The 17578-nt window shown below is 45.5% G+C and overlaps 1 protein-coding gene across 2 annotated transcripts; it reads left to right on the top strand.

Annotated features, from left to right (window-relative positions):
- Positions 1-12076: 12076 nt before the first annotated feature.
- On the top strand, positions 12077-16867 carry LOC130413299 (piggyBac transposable element-derived protein 4-like). 2 transcript variants are annotated; one of them, XM_056738391.1, is made up of 3 exons: positions 12077-13921; positions 14395-16594; positions 16695-16867. In XM_056738391.1, the coding sequence occupies exons 1-2, from the start codon at positions 13734-13736 to the stop codon at positions 16190-16192; spliced, it is 1986 nt and encodes a 661-aa protein (XP_056594369.1). In that variant the 5' UTR covers positions 12077-13733; the 3' UTR covers positions 16193-16594; positions 16695-16867. The 2 variants fall into 2 exon arrangements, with proteins under 2 accessions (XP_056594369.1, XP_056594370.1); XM_056738392.1 differs by having other exon boundaries at positions 14395-16598.
- Positions 16868-17578: the final 711 nt, after the last annotated feature.

Genomic DNA, 17578 nt, shown 5'->3' with positions numbered 1-17578 from the left:
GATGCCAGAACGTGTCCTTCCCCTGATAGAGCAGGTCCTCTGTCAGGGGAATGGTTCAGGGGGAGTCGCTGTCCAGAGCATCGGCTCTGAAGCCAAGTGCGGTTAGACCGGTGTGGTGTAACCACTAACACTTGGTGCTCCTGCTCCCTGACCTTGCACAGAGTCTGTACAAGAAGGCTCCTGGGGGGGGGAAGGTGTGCTTCCGCCCATCCCGCGGCCAGCTGTGCGCAAGGATATCCGTGCCGAGGGCAGGGACTATCAAGCGGGCAAATGGTGGTGTTACGGGAGGTGAACAGGTTTTACCTGGGCCTACCCGAACAGCCTCCAAATGAGCTGGACTGCACGGGGGTGGAGTCGCCACTCTCCACAAGGCATAAACTGGTGAGAAAGCACGTCGGCTGTCTAGTTCAGTTTGCCCGGGGTGTGTGGCCTGCATGGAACGAGTCACCTGTTGACTCCACCGGAGGAGGCGTCGAGCAAGTTGTGTTTAGCTGCTGTGAGCGAACGCCACCCTGACGATCTGTATTCGCTACAGCTATAGTGCTGTCCTCGGAACAGCATGTGCATGTCTCCCACGAGAGGCCGTAGCCTGCTCAGTGCAAGTAGCATAGCCCACAACTCTTGGCAATTGATATGCCAGCGCAGGCGGGGGTTCGTCCAACACCCCACCTGCGTGCCAGTTGCACACTACACCGCACCCCTGCAGGGAGACTTCAGTCGTCACCACGACCTGCCTCATAACCTGCTCAGAGGGACCTGAGTCCGTCGAAAAAGTCATAAAGACTAGGGGTTATGGTGCGTCGGCAGCAGGGCGGCATCACCATGCGCCTGCTGCCGGTGTGCCACGCTCTCCTCTGAACTCGACTCTGAAACCAGTGTTGGAGCGGTCTCATGTGCATCAACTCAAGGGGTATTAACCCGCGAGGACGCCATGTGTCCCAGGAGCCTCTGAATTGTTTCAGGGGGACCGCTGTCTGCCTAAAATGTTCATTTCAGACAGTTCAACACTGGTTGGGCACAACTGCGGACAGGTGCGCCGACATGGTGACAGAGTTGAGTTCCATACAGAGAAAGAGGATGCTCTGCACTGGGGAGAGCTTGCCCCTCTCTTGGTTGACCTTGAGTCCCAATCGACCTAGGTGCCGGAGCACCAGGTCCCTTTGTGTACATAACAGATCTCGCGAGTGTGCCAAGATAGGCCAGTCGCTGAGATAGTTTAGTACCCGCTCGCCTTCCTCCCCTCAGGGAGAAAGGGCGGTCAGGGACAGACCGAAAGGGAGGACTCTGCACTGATATGCCCGCCTCTCGCACGCGAACCGTGGGAACGGCCGGTGTCGAGGAGGATCGAGACATGAAAGTAAGCGTCCTTCAGGTCGATTGCCACGAACCAATCCTGACACCTGATAGATGTCAGGACGCGCCTCTGTGTGAGCACCCTGAATGGCAGCTTGTGAAGGTGCTCTGTTCAGGGTACGCAGCCTTTGGGGGCAACCCGCCGTCTTTCTTGGGAACGATGAAGTGCGGGTCGTGACCCACTGAACATCTTGGTTTTGAGGGACGAACTCGATGCCCGTTTTGCCAGAAGGGTGGTGACCTCTACCCGAATTACGGAGGCGTCCCTGTCTCTGACAGAGGGAGAGATGATGCCCCGAAACTTGGGAGAGTCTCTGGCGAACTGGATCGAGTAACCAAGACGGACCGCCCTCATTAGCCAGCGAGACAGTGTGGGCAGCTCTCGAGCTCCCAGGGATTGTGACAGGGTGACCAAGGGGACGGTCTGCTTCATCATTCCCACGGGGGGTGGTTCGTCGGCTGGCGGAGCTAACCATGTCGTGGGGAGTCCCCAGAGGGAAGGTTTGCTCTGCCTACTTACCTGCCTGGTGGGACAACGGCACGCACTGTCGGTTAGAGAGTGGTGAAGGCTGTCGTATGTGTACGACCTCACGCCTCGCCAGGGTGTGAGGTCGGTTCGCCGAGCACAGTCCAGTGGAGTGTGCGATCGGCTGCAAGTAAACCCGGGGAGAACAGAAAACTCAGTGAGTAAGTGGGCGCCAAGCCCTAAAAAGGGCCCGGCTTTGGTGACGAGGCAGGAGTCGTCCCGTACCGACCGATCAGAGCCGTGGCTGTGAAGGTTCGGGCCCGATGTTGTTCTCCCTGGGGTCTTCCCGTCAGTGTCCCTTCTCGCGAGGAGGTTGCTGACAGGGTGGAGGCGGCCGAGTCGCGGCGTGAAAAAAATGTGGCTAATTGCCACTGTCTGCTTCACCGTCAAAAAACTGCTGAGCGCAGTCCTCGACGGTGTTACCAACAACCCACCCTGCGAGGTGAGTGCATCAAGAAAGCGGACTTCCTTGGTGTCACTCTTCTGCACAAGGTATAGCCGGGGGTGTCTCTCCTGGACCACTACCGTGGACATCGTCCGACCCAGGGCCCGTGCCGCCGCCTTAGTCGCCCGTAGAGCGCTGTCAGCGGCGGCACGGAGATCCTGCATTATACCCGGGTCGGCCTTACCCTCGTGGAGCCCTCTCAACGCCCTGGCCTGGCGGACCTGCAGGATGGCCATGGCATAGAGAGAGGAGGCAGCCTGGCCCGCAACATCGCAAGCTTTCGACACCAGTGATGCCGAAGTCTTACGTGCTTTGGACGGTAGGAGTGGCCGATCCCCCCCAGGTGGTAGCCGTCCGCGGCACAGGTGCACCGCAGGCGGACGTTCCACCCGGGGGATCTCGACGCAGTCCTTGGCTGCCTCACCATCGAGGGAAGTAAGGGAGCCAGAGCTGGTTTCACTGGAACGGTCCGTGAGTGGAGCGTTCCAAGTTTTACACAGCTCCTCATGCACCTCCGGGAAAAACATGGCACCCGGGGTGCACCGACCTCAGGAACCACGTATCCCCGGGTTAGCACAGATGACATCACTTCTGCTTCCTCCTGAACTCGACCGCTGGGGGTGGAGTTTGGTTTCGGCAGAGTCGGATGCCAGTCTCCCTCCGATGCTGCGAGCGACATCTCATCTACGTCACACATCGTTTCCGAGTGTGTGCGTGAGGATCCGGATGGTATGCCACCGCCGGTTGGGGAACGTTCAGAAGAGCGAATCGGGGTGCGATCGGCCCGTGAGCACTTGGCTCCCCATATCTCTAACGCTGCTACGTGGGTGGTCATCGGGGCCGTAGCAACAGATGTCACAGCCCGGGTAGCAGACGAAATGGTGGCTGGTTCCCGTAGGAAGACAGCCACCCGTGACCGCAACTTCTGAATGACAATCTGCCCGCAGTGCAGGCAGATGTGTCAACGAACGCTGCTTCAGTGTGCTGGACGCCCAGACACCTAATGCAGCGATCGTGTCCATCCCCCTCCTCGATGAGGGTGCCACACCCAAGAGAACAGCGGGATATGCCGCGCTGGAGAATGCTCAGTCAGTCCTGAAAAGGACTTTTAGAAAAAATCTCTAACACCTCCGGAACCGCCGAGACGCCCAGGGGAAGGTCGCTGCAGGAAGGGACGATCCGCTGTAACACGTCGTAGCACCAGCGTGTAGTTGTAGAGGATTAAATCCTGAGTTGTACTCATGAGCGATGGCTCTGAAGAACAAAAGGTAAGTGAATGCTGCACGCCGGCCTCCTTTTATACCGGATTTCCGGGGGCGGAGCCCGGCATGCAAATTGCATTCGCCAAATTTCATTGGCCTTTTCTATAGTAGTCAGAGTTGACTGGTTCTCAAGGGCGAACCCCATCTGTCGTTCTCGACACAACGTCGAGAGACCGACAGAAAGGGAACTTAAGTTTACTGTGCAGTTTACTGTGCAATCGTATTACTCTACACTTTACTATTCCTTATCTTCTTTTTGTTGGAGGTTTGACGGGAGCTCGAGTGCTAAGCTTTATAGTTCCCATTCACAAACACTTCATGTGTGGATTTTTTTCTGAGGGCTGTTGGGATCACCTTGTTCATGTGGGTGATAGGGGGTGGGTAATCACTGGACCTATCTACGAACAGAGGCTATTCTGCCAGACTATTATCTTATTTGTTTTTTATGTTTTTGTGTCTTTGGGTTTCATATATGGTGCTAACCTCTTTGTATACACAATATGGCCAATATAAATAATACAAGAGGTTATGATGGTTGCCCTGTTAACTTCATAAGCTGGAATTTCAAATCACTTAATCACCCAGTGAAATTTAAAAAAGTATTCTCACACCTAAAACAGCTCAATGCAGATATTGCATTCTTACAAGAGACCCATATACGCAGGGGCGTCGCAACCGTGGGGGATGTGGGTGTTAACACCCACACTTTTCCCGGTGAGAGGGTTAAACACCCGCACTTTTTTTTGCAGTTTTTCCGCAGTTTTGTACAAACGCCTTACAGCAGTCGCTCCTCCGTTTCTCTTGCCGCTCTGTGTCTGCGCTCGATGCGGCTGCTTCCTCTCCTCTCCACTCCCACTCAATCAGAACACCGGCTTTGAGTATGACCGGATGGTGATTGGCTGTTCTGCCTTAAGTCCCGCCTCTATTGGAGTGTTAGATTTATAGGTTAGCTCCAGCTGAGGAGGAGGGAACGGTAATGATTATTTACGTCTTTCTTTTCCAGCGACTTTGAGTGTTTATGCTTTCGAGGTTTTTAAATAACCTTGATATGTGTTTGGGGAGATGTTCTGTTTATTTTTTGTTGATATGTCGAGTGTTTTCTGAATTATATTTAGTTTTTAGACTAATGCTAATTGCAAATTGGGATATTGTTCAGAAATAGCTAAATTCGTTTATTTATGTGGCATGCAATGTATAAAGTAACTGTGATGAAGAAGGCAGTGAATTGACGAGGAGGAGCGACAAATTGTCCTTGTTAAGCAGTGTATTGTGATATATTTTGATATTTTGAACATTGTTTTTTTTATTAGTTGAATACGTTTGTGGGTACTTACCTATTATGTTTGATTGTACCTGTTGAAGAACTATGAACGAAAAGTGTATATTATTTTAATGTTTAAAAACAGAAAATTGTTGCATTATTTATACCACCAGAGAAAAAGCTTTGTGTGGGCGTTATATCTCCCCTTTTCAAGGTGCAAGTAAGCATTCTTTAGCGGTCACAGTCACAGTCCTGTCAGACCAATGTCACTATCAAGCTTTCCACTGTCTTTCCCCCCTGGGATTATTAAAGTATTTCTGATTCATTAGCAAGTCTACTGTTGTGTATTTTCACAACAGAGTTTTGACTTATCTTATGTGTTCCGAATGTGTTTTTATACTTTACTAGTATCACACATTTAAATGGGAAGCTTTTTATATCTTGTATGTTATACCTTTTGTACCGTTCTGTCATTACATTCAACGTTTTCATTGTTAACAAACAAAAACATCCATCCCCCGCACTTTTGAAAAGCTTGCTACGCCCCTGCATATACGTTCTTGTGATAGTTCTCGCCTGGTTGGGGGATGGGCTGGCCAGGTGTATCAATCCAATTTCTGCTCAAAAGCTAGGGGTGTTGCTATTATGATGTACTGAAAAAATGTACTGTTTACGGCATCTCATGTGCAAACCGACTCTGCAGGGCGATATGTCGTTGTGGTAGGAAAATTATACTCACTCCCAGTTATGTTAGCCTGTATTTATGCCCGAACTGGGATGACTCTACATTCTTCACTAATTTTTTTTCTCGTTTACCAGACCTGACTTCACATCATCTTATACTTGGCGGTGATATTAACTGTGCACTTTCTCCTCTTTTAGATAGGAGTTTTTCTAAGAGGGCAGCCCTGACGAAGTCAGCTCACTCTATTCAGCTTTTCCTGCAGACCTATGGTGTAGCGGATGTGTGGCGGTTTCGTAACCCCACCTCTAGGGCGTACTCTTACTTTTCACCTGTGCATAAGACATACTCACGTATTGATAACTTTTTCCTGGATAAAAGAATTCTGCATCTCACGAAAGAATGTGACTACGGGGCTATGGTCATCTCGGATCATGGTCCACTAATCATGAAATTGGACATTCCTAATACACAATCAACATATCGTTCATGGCAGTTTAACCCTCTGCTTCTGTCAGAAGATGAGTTTACTAAGTTCATATCGTCTGAAATTGAATTGTTTCTCGATATCAATCAAACCCCAGGGATGCCATCATCTACTGTTTGGTAGTCGCTAAAGGCATATTTAAGGGGTCAAATATTTCATACTGTGCAAGCAAAAGAAGGGCTAACACTGAGCGTATTAAAAAATTAGCAGATGAGATATTAGAGTTAGACAGGCTACACAGCTTTTCCCCAGCAGATGTAATTAAGAAACGCCTGTCATTACAGACAGAGTTTGATCTCCTGTCCACCCGGTATGCTGAATACCTTATTTCCAAATCAAGGCATGGTCATTATGAACATGGGGAAAAGTCCGGCCGAGCACTTGCTCACCAGCTGCGCCAAAGAACCGCTAATCAAACCATTTCTGAAATTAATGATGAATGTGGTCTAAAATGTACTGACAATGAGAAAATCAATTCCTGTTTCAGGAAATTCTACCAGCTATTATATACTTCAGATGGGCCTGCTGTCCTAGAAGACTTTTTTAAATCCTTAATTGCAGTTCATACCGCCCTGTTTCGTTGCTGAATACAGATGAAACCAAAATTGAGTTGTTTGGAAAGAACACACAACGCTATGTGTGGAGAACAAAAGGCACAGCACACCAACATCAAAACCTCATCCCAACTGTGAAATATGGTGGAGGGGGCATCATGGTTTGGGGATGCTTTCCCGAGGTAGGAAGAAGTTCCACCGTGTCCAGACGACTGACAGATGCCCATCCCCAATTTGAGATTACGCCAGCTACAGCTGCAGACTGACTGACCATCCCAGCTCCATCTAAGGCAATTCCACCACCAGCCAAGAGAAATATGACCATCGGACCATCCCAGCTCAGACCACTACATCCCCAACCAAGAGCAAAGACGGACTATTTGTCTTATTAATGCTGAAATTACAATATCTGGTATTAAATGCTAAACTTAAATCACATGTCAGCAGTTTGAGTGCAGCTATGACACGTCAGAGGGGATCTGGCCCTCCTGGTTGAGCCTGGTTTCTTGAGGTTTTTTTCTCCATTAATCAATCATTGGAGTTTGGGTTCCTCGCCACAGCAGGGCAGTGTTGGCCTGCTCACCGGGAGACTGCATTCATTCATTTATTTATTTATTTAGAAATTGGATATTATTTATTAGAATGAACTTACTCGTTGTATAAATACCATGCACTGTGCTGTGTTTTAACTTTTCTGTTTTTCCTGTTTGCCCCTGTAAAGCTGCTTTGAAACAATACACATTGTGAAAAGTGCTATATAAATAAACTTGAATTGAATTGTAAACTTGATTTTGCTGCCTCAGGCCCTGGACGGATTACTGTCATCGATGGAAAAATGAATTCCAAAGTTTATCAGGCTATTTCGCAGGAAAACTTAAGACCATCTGTCCGCCAACTGAAGCTTAACAGAGGATGGACGATGCAACAGGACAACGACCCAAAGCATAGAAGTAAATCAACAACAGAATGGCTTCAACAGAAGAAAATACGCCTTCTGGAGTGGCCCAGTCAGAGTCCTGACCTCAACCTGATTGAGATGCTGTGGCATGACCTCAAGAGAGCGATTCACACCAGACATCCCAAGAATATTGCTGAACTGAAACACTTTTGTAAAGAGGAATGGTCCAAAATTTCTCCTGACCGTTGTGCAGGTCTGATCTGCAACTATAGGAAACGTTTGGTTGAGGTTATTGTTGCCAAAGGAGGGTCAACCAGTTATTAAACCCAAAGGTTCACATACTTTTTCCACCCTGCACAATGAATGTTCACATGTTGTGTTCAATAAAAACATGAAAACGTATAATGTTTGTGCGGTATTAGTTTAAGCAGACTGTGTTTCTCTATTGTTGTGACTTAGATGAAGATCAGAACACATTTTATGACCAATTTATGAAGAAATCCAAGTAAGCCCAAAGGGTTCACATACTTTTTCTTTCAACTGTATAAATGTATGAAACTACAGACTCATATTTGAATATGCCGGTGTGACGCGGAGCTGACCTGGGATCAGCGTCACCTGGGCAACAGCCCGGCAGCTAGTGCTGATTGCTCTACACCTGCGCTGGATTAGCTGCCGGGCATAAAGGCCGCTTGCAAAGATCACTCGAGGTCCTGGGTCGAGAGACAACACCGCTGTCACCATTCGCCCCGGAAAGGAGGACCGAAGGACAGCGAGGGAAGCAGGGACGAGGACCTTCGTACACAAGCACGGACTGGTGGATTATTATTTAAGAGCACCCCGGATGTTACCTTTTGGGACAGTATATTTTAAGTTGTATAATAAATTCCCCGCTGGGGTTGCTTGCACTGTTGCTCTGTGTCTGCCGTATCTCTTACCCCGTCACAGTTGGTAGAGAATGCTTGCAATTGAAGGTAGGAGGCAGGTAGGAGAAGAGTGTAATAATCCTCTTACTTCCTGGGTCCCGGACCGGACGGACACGCCCTCTCACTCGACCGCCCAAGAGGGAGGAACCCGGGGATAAAGAATAGGAGAGAGGCAGAGAGATCAATTGCGCCGAACCAAGGGACGATCCCGAAGGCAGAAGGAGCGGACGAGCTGACAGAGAGCGCTACTTAGCTGCCCGACAGAGCTGTCCAACCGCCAGAGCCTGCTGCAAGCCGCCCGACCGAGCTATGGAGCTGCCGGAGAGTGCTGTAGAGTCACCCAAGTGCGCTGCTTAGCCTTCCAGAGTGCGACCCAGCTGCCGGAGAAGGCAGCCTGGCCGACCGAGGAAGCGGTTCAGCGGGACGAGAGCGCTGCCGAGGACGGGAGTGCCACTCGAGGACCAGCCGAAGATCCAGTCCGTCATTAAGCCGGCCTTTCAACCAGCCAGCATGGTTTGGGATGTTAGGCCCCATTTCCCCACCCACCCCTACGATTTTCCCGAGGCGTCGATCAGGAGAGCGATTCGGAGCGATCGGAGACCAGGTTGACGTTTGGGGGAGATGTGACGCGGAGCTGACCTGGGATCAGCGTCACCTGGGCATAAAGGCCACGTGCAAAGATCACTCTAGGTCCTGGGTCGAGAGACAACACCGCTGTCACCATTCGCCCCCGAAATGAGGACGGAAGGACAGTGAGGGACCGTGTCTCTTACCCCGTCACAGCCGGGATGCATGGAAATTTGCTGAGGGTCCAGTACCTGTGGGTGGGGGGCACTGGGGAGTTGTTTTGTCTGTTTGTATGGACAGGAACTAGACTTGACTATTTCATGTGTGAATTGTATATCTTTTGTTTGTTATATTTGAAAAATAAAAGAGACCTTGATCAAAAAAAAATGAAAGCCATAGGTCTTTAACATGTTTTCTTTCAATATGTTTGTCCTATCATAAAACTCTAATTCCCATTGTGAACTTAAATCGAGACCGAGCTTTTCAATGATATATAGGTTGTGAAGATTTTGTTTCAACTAGGATATTAGCAGATAATACTACTGTACCACCTGAGGATGCTGATAATAAGGGAAACATACGTTAAGAAATCTCACTAAATGGTCAGCTGCTTGAAAAGGACTAATCCTTGCTGCTTTTTGTGTCCTTTTGATGTCGGGGGTAGGAGATGAAGTAGCAGCAGCAGGGCCGAGATGTCGCTGACCCAACCAGTTGAGTCTATTGTTAAAGATGAAATAAACATTTGTTCACCAAACCAAATGTTAATTTAACACGTGAACATTATTGTTTGTGTAACCCCCATAAATGCCGTTTATGTAAAAGAAGGAAGAATGCAAAATAGTCATAATCTGAATTGTAGAGTTTAACCAATCATGATTACGCAGTAGATTAAGAAGATCTGCCTAGCAACAGTGAGCATTTGAGAAAAGGAAATTGCAATTGGTTGAAAAAATATTAAGCTCCGCCTGTTTTTAGAGGCGATCGAGTGATTTGAGACACGAGGAGTAAACGGATAGCGGAGAAGAAAATTTGAGTAAATCAAGCTAGATTTGCTGTTATTATTTTGAAGTTCTTTTAAAGTAAAGTTACGTATTCGAGGGTATTGCAGAAGTCATATAATTTTCTTTTGAGTACATTTTTGATGATGTTTATTGAATCTCGGTAAGTGATGATCACCTTAATAACTATACGTAGGCCACGTGCAGTTAGCATGTGCTTCAATTTATTTGTTATGGTTGTGTTGCGTTGTTAATAATATTACAAAGGTTTTGATAATAAATTTGATAGAATTTGATGTAATATGCAGTACGTGATAACCAAGGAAGTGATGTGTTATTTTTTATGTTAAAAGTAGCGAGATGTTACATGTTCCTTTAAAAGATATACGTAATAACGTTGTGGTCATCTTCAAAGGGTGTTCACATGAACTGGAAATAATTTGGTTGTTAAGAGATGTAGGAATTGTAATTTTGACCCATATTAACAATTATGTGTGTCACTTGTTTAATACGTGGAATATACATGTATGCATATCATTCTCAGTCATTGTTAAATTTCAATGCTGAGTTACTTGATGCTAATAATATGCATTAACACACTTGTTCATGATATACTGATGTATACCAAATTGAGAATAATATTATGTGCCTCTTTCAATGTAGCCCAGGTTTTTGATCCCCTTTTGAATTCTCTTCCGGATGGAAGATGGCGAGCCTCCAGTTTGATTGTAGTGATTTTGTTTGATGTCAACTCTCAACCTTCCAGTGCTGTGGTAGGACTGTGCATCACATGATTTTTTGCAATCCGTGGATTATTTTCCCTTACTGGAACTTCTTTTGAACTCTAATTCTATTGAATTCTTAAACTTTGGAAAAAACCCAATCTGAGCTCAGCAACGTGGACTTCAATGGACAATGGTTGATAGTTAATCACTAAGAAATACACTTACACTGATAACATAAGCACAATTCACCTGCATGTTCATCTGATTGTTTGTTTAATTTTTTTGTTGAAGTTAATACAAGTTATAATTGTAAACACATTCCCATTGTTGTCTCTGATTTTTGGCATCTACTGTTAATGGTTATTTTTTGTGTGTTCTGAATTTCCTCATCAACTGTAATTCAAACGAACCTAGTGTGTACTTACCTGTAGCGGGGTTACATTTGGTTCATAGAGTATAAATCAAGTTATTCATAAAAACAACTGAGAAATAAAATAAATCTGCTTCTACTTCAAAATGTAATCAAACATCAGATCCAAGGTAGCAACAATGAAGATCATTTTTGGTGCTTATGCAGATAGTCTCAAATGTTAGTAAATCTTACCATAACCGGGAGAAGCAGTTTTGTTTCAGCTTAAGTATCAACAGGAACTTGTAAGTGAAATTGATCATTAGTGTGTTATTGAGTCTAACGCAGTTTCGTTTCGTTTCCTTTGTTTGCGTCCGCTGAGTCACGCGCTGTTAGTTTGTATTTGTTTGCGTGTTAATATTGTGAGATTTGGAAGGCGTGTCCGGCTGAATTCAATTACGTGATTGAATAGGGTATTTAAATGGGATTGACCACCGCGTGCTGCGGTCGCGTGCAGCCCTCATCGCGTGAAGACCGAAGAGAGTAAAGACCATCGACTCTATCTGTGCGACTCCACCGAGCAACGACACAGACAAGGCACTTGAGTATAACTGTCTGCACTTCGACTATTGCACTTTATCTATGATCTTTATTCAATTTTCTTTATTTGTCTCATACATTCCTTCATTTTTCAATATGTGTTTTCAAATCCACACTGTCATTACATCTCGTAAACCAATGGTAACTCGCAGAAGGCCACGCATGGCTAATCCTAACAACCTGTCTCCAGACACTACACATGCCTCCCCACTGGTCACACTCCGACGCAACCTACGATCACTCTCTCCCTCTTGCTTATCTTTTGCAGTCTCTGCTACTCTCCCACCCCCTAAACAGTTCTTTCTCCTTGAAGCTAACACCGCCACCCACACCCTTTGCTCCACATTAACCTCCTGCTTAGACATCTTATGCCCTCTTAGATCTAGGCCATCTCATGCATCTCCTTCTGCCCCCTGGTTATCTGATGTTCTCCGTGAGCATCGCGCCTCTCACAGGTCTGCTAAGAGAAAGGGGCGAAAATCAAAAGAACCCACTGACCTCTCTCTCTACCAGTCTATTCTCTCTTCCTTCTCTGCGGATGTCTCCTCTGCGAACACCCAATATTACCACACTAAAATCAACAACTCTCCTGACCCTCGTACACTCTTTAAAACCATTTCTGCTCTCCTTTGCCCGCCTACCCCCTCACCTCCAGCTGACGACTTTGCATCGTTCTTTGTAAAGAAAACGAGCACCATCAGCAATCAATTCTCTGTGCCACCGCCTATGGACCACAGTCAATCCCCAGACACATGCTTTTTCCCCTCGTTCTCTCTCCTATCTGAAGAGGAAGTTTCCAAGGTAATTTCTTCTAACCACCCGACTACCTGCCCTCTAGATCCCATCCCCACCCATCTTCTCCAGGCCATCTCTCCATCGGTTGTCCCCTCTCTGACTCACATTATCAACTCGTCTCTCACCACTGGCACATTTCCTACACTCTTCAAAGAGGCCCGTATCACCCCACTACTAAAGAAGCCTACTCTTAATCCTGCACTGTTAGACAACTACAGACCGGTATCCCTACTTCCCTTCGCTGCTAAAACTCTAGAACGTGTTGTATGTAACCAGCTCTCATCCTTCCTCACCCAGAACAACCTCCTGGACAGCAACCAGTCTGGGTTCAAGAGCGGTCATTCCACTGAGTCTGCGCTGCTCTCTGTTATTGAAGCCCTGAGACTGGAAAGAGCTTCCTTTAACCTATTTTCTGGCATCGGCCCGCAGACGGGCCGTCATGGCGTTTGTGGGCGTGTCTACGTTTTTTATTTTACTTTGTTTTACATTAATTTTCGATCAACTATCATAAACTATGCATCATTTTAAAGCTAAAACACTCAAGATTCGTGTTCTGAACTTGTTTTTGTAATCAAAACACCAGAGAGGAAAGGGTTAAATAAAAAGTGGAAGGACCGGCCTTTCAAACATAAACAAAATAAACGGCACTACTTATCTTTCAACTCCTTTGGTTCGGATCAGTTCGGACGAATCCAAAAAAAAACACCATACATCTCCTTATAAGGGTCGTCTTTGAATGTGCATACCACTGTTTCATCCAAAACAATGAACAAATTGAAAAAAACTCAAAAGATTCCACTTTGTTTGCATACGCGTTTCGAGTCAACGTCCATTTTCGTATAAATATTGATTTTGATCCGTTCAAAATCATTTTTTTCTCGTAATCTACTATCTTCTGAACAAAATACGCCCATTCACGTCTCTTTTCTTCAATCACAGACTTTGCGATCATTCAAAACACCCAGGGTGCCTTACCGGCCCACAGAGGTGTCAGTCAGGCCACCTTGGTGTTTGACTGGGTAAACCCATCCAATGCCTGGCCAGAAAAGTTTTGACGAATGGGTGTAATATCCAACTATTTGGGGATTACAATGATTGGCCATTTGTGAAGTTTACGTAAACAGATTTGGAGAATATCACGTGCGCAAACATACCGTGCATCGGTGCGCTACCACCGTGCATCGGTGCGCTCACAGCGCTATCGCCATTTTAGGCCCGCTAGTACAGAGAACAACATCGCTTCGCTGCACGGAGCACATTTTAGTGAACGGATTTCTTCAAAGTCTACACCTGAACCTCTCAACCATGGATCGTCGACCACAGACGATGTATTTTGATGTTGAAAGTGCTTTGGAGGAGATCATGAGGAGCAGCGACGAAGAGCAGCAGAAGGAAGCGGAGACATGCGTCTCCGACAGAGATAGTTCGGGGTCGAGCGTCGATTCCCTAGAAGACGCCATGTTTGGTGATGGACTTGATCCCGTGTTAGATCGGTAAGTTACAACATTTTTTCTCGATTGCTTATACATTTTTATTGTGGATTAGCAGTGTATGTGTCATCATGTCATAACGTTAGCTGTTTCGATAATGAAAATGTGCATGATAAACAAGCCACGAAGCGCAGAGATTAGTAAGCGTTTATTTATTCTAAACAGTATATGTATAATACATAAAGATATTCTATTATTCATAAATGGGTAAGATGCAAAGAGTTTATTGTATCTGTGACATGTATTATTATCTTATATCAAGTGTTATTATCTTTATCTATATTATGTGAAGATATGTAGCAAAAGTATTGGTTTTACAAATCATTTATAATGCTGAGCATTATAAGCGTAAAGTATTTGACAAACAGGCATTTGTAAATGTAATATTGATGCTATTTATGTTGCTAATATTGTTTTTTATTTTGACTGAATGCTGCTAATAGTTTTTTTGTTGTTGTTACTGTGCTGTAAAATAGGCCTTCAAATGACACAGATGAGGACTGGTGTCCAGAGTCTAGTGCTGAGCTCCGGAAGAGATCACGGCAGCCATCGTCATCATCTGGAACTACATCATCTGCATCTCCATCTGCTGCAGCTGCAAATGGTACAGGTAAAGGGAGGACGAGAGGGGGGCGGGCGAGAGGGGGGCGGGCGAGAGGGGGGCGGGCGAGAGGGAGGAGGGCGAGAGGAGGGCGGGCGAGAGGGGGGAGAGGGAGATGGAGCCAGTCAGTGCATGCTTTGTCCCCCAGCACCTCACAGGAGAAATGGCACAACGTGGATGAGGATGATAAAGAGCCTCCCCAACCTGTGTTTAGGCCTGCTCGTACTCCTGGGCCACAGCTGCTATTTACTGCATCATACACAGCACTGCAGTTGTTTCAGCTGTTCTTTTCTACATCTGTGCTGCAGACCCTCATTCACAACACGAATGCCTATGGTGCTAAACTGAATCAGGGAAGAGACAAGCCATGGCATAACATCTCCGGGGAAGATTTTAAGTCTTACTTGGCGCTTGTTGTATACATGGGTCTTGTTAAGGTCTTTACCTTGACTGATTATTGGAGGAGGTCCACGATATACAGTCTTCCCTTTCCTGCTCAGATCATGTCCTGCAGGAAGTTTCTGACCATCACATCTGCTCTTCATCTTAGCGATCCTCAGGATGATGAAGAAAATGAAGAGAGGAAGGGTACATCAGCCTACGACCGCTTGGGGAAGATCAAGCCTCTCTATAACAACATTAGGGATGCCTGCAAGACTTTCTTTCATCCACATCAAAACATCTCCATAGATGAGAGGATGGTGGCATCCAAGGCAAGGTCTGTACTCAAGCAGTACATGAAGAACAAACCCACCAAATGGGGTTACAAGCTTTTTGTTTTGGCAGACTCCCTGTGTGGCTATACTTGTGAGTTCTTCGTGTATGAGGGCAAGTCAATGCAGTCTCGGAATGGGCTGAGCTATGATTCAGTTATGGCACTTGTGGATGAAAAAAGGTTGGGCGCTGGTTACAAGTTGTATGTTGACAACTTTTACACCAGCCCCATGCTTTTCAGAGACCTCCTCTCTAAGAAGATTTGGGCATGTGGCACCATACGTCCGAACAGGATCGGTTTCCCAAAGACCATCAGAAACCGACTGCCACGGAATGCTTCACGAGGGTCCATTAGATGGCTTAGAGAAGATGAGCTGTTGTTTGTGGAATGGAAAGACACCCGGGAAGTGCTGATGTGCTCCACTTTCCACAAAGCATATGAAGGTGACACAGTGAAAAGGAGGGTGAAGGCTAACGATGGGCAGTGGTCTCAAGTGCATGTGCCTATTCCCGGTGCAGTGCTGGATTACAACAGGTTCATGGGGGGAGTGGACCTGTCTGATGCCCTCATTGGATACTACAAAGTGCTCCACAAGACACGGAAGTGGTACCGTACGTTCTTCTATCACTTTGTCGATATTGCTGTTGTCAACGCTTTCATTTTGCATCAGCATCTGGCCAGAGCAAGGAACGAAAAACCCTTGACACAGAAAGCATTTAGGGAAACGCTCGTTCTGGAACTTGCAGGCTTGAAATCACGCACTGCTGCCCCTCAGACATCTGATGTTGGTCGCCACAACCCAAAACACATCACGGACGACACCACTTCTGGACGACGAAAGTGCAGACTGTGTCATCAGAAGACACCAGTGATGTGTGCAACATGTGAGGTGCCACTGTGTTTTTTGCCTAAACGGGACTGTTTCAATGACTGGCATGTGCAGACTGGAAAATACTAACCATCATTGTTTGAATGATTCTTTTATTTTTACATTGTTCAGTTTATTCAAAACTAATACTTGTTCCAGAAATGTTTCCTAGTTTAGGTCAGAGCCTTGCATAATTTCCAGTTCCGAGGAGGAATGTGAAGGGATAGAAGCAATCGCTTCTTGAGACGGTAATGGTCGAGTACGCACTCACACGCACACTTAGATGACTTGTAAATTTTCATCCTGTTTGTGAGCTATTGTGTTTCCATTATTCCAAAATAAAATGTTTATAGATTTAATCTGTTAGGACTTTGTTGTTGGTTTTGGTTGTTTGCTCTCGCTCTCTTTTTCCCTCTGTCTCCCTCTTTTGCAGTATGAGTCCTTGGCCTTACTGAATCAAATGTGACATGCTGGTGTGAGGCAGTACACTCTGTAAGTACGTAACACACACACACACACACACACACACAGTGTTGCAAATTTAATTTGTTCTACTTACCCACAATCACTTTCTCTTTTTTCTGTCTTTTAGTGGCTTGGGTTTCCAGTTTGTTAGAGAAGAAACCTCCTTAGTGACTGCCTTGATCAACATGTCTCCCTGCACTTTGTAAATACTGTAAATATTTTAGTTTTTCAGTTATTGTATATTTTCTATATAATAACTAGAAGTTTACTGTAGATTTGAGTAAAAAATTATTGTTACAATTACAAATGTTCTGAAATATTTGTTATTATATATATATATATATATATATATATATATATATATATGTATATATATAATATTTGTTCAAAATAAAGAGTTTTGTTAAAATGTACAAATGTTGTTCTGAAATAGTTTTTTCTTGTGTGTCTTGATGGGCCAAGTAGTGGTGAATTGATATAAAAAATGTAGTATGAAGTGTTGACTCCTGATGTCATTTGGTTACTTGGTGTCCCTTTGGAGTCTCCAAGTGGCCTTTTTGAAAGGACGCCTAGAGATCTCTTTAGAAAAAAGGTTACAGAAGCTACATTTTGGGGATTATCATCCTCAAATTTGAATCAAACAATGATCAGACATTCAATTTTATCTCTACTGTGTTTCGAACCCTTACCATCAAGTTTTCATCCATTTTCCTCTAAGTAAACTTCATTCAAAGTAAACGGAATTGCGTTTTTCATGTATGTTTTACCATGTTTTACCATGTTTTACCTTGTTTCTTTGAAACTTTAAGATATTATGACTCTTGTGCAACAAAATATGTAGTATGTAGTTAAAAAATATACCAGAATTATGAATATAGACCATATGGTTTAAGAGCGGCAGGCGTTTAAATTTGGGTATGTTGTTTTATCAGAAAAGTTAAAAAAAATAGGGGCGCAAGAGAAGAAGTTAACTCATCTGTTCTCATCCTACTGGATCTATCTGCCGCCTTT

This window comes from Triplophysa dalaica, chromosome 23 (assembly GCF_015846415.1).
Source record: "Triplophysa dalaica isolate WHDGS20190420 chromosome 23, ASM1584641v1, whole genome shotgun sequence".
Taxonomy (NCBI): domain Eukaryota; kingdom Metazoa; phylum Chordata; class Actinopteri; order Cypriniformes; family Nemacheilidae; genus Triplophysa; species Triplophysa dalaica.
Note: the sequence above shows the minus strand (reverse complement) of the source record. Positions and strands in the feature narration are given on the sequence as shown.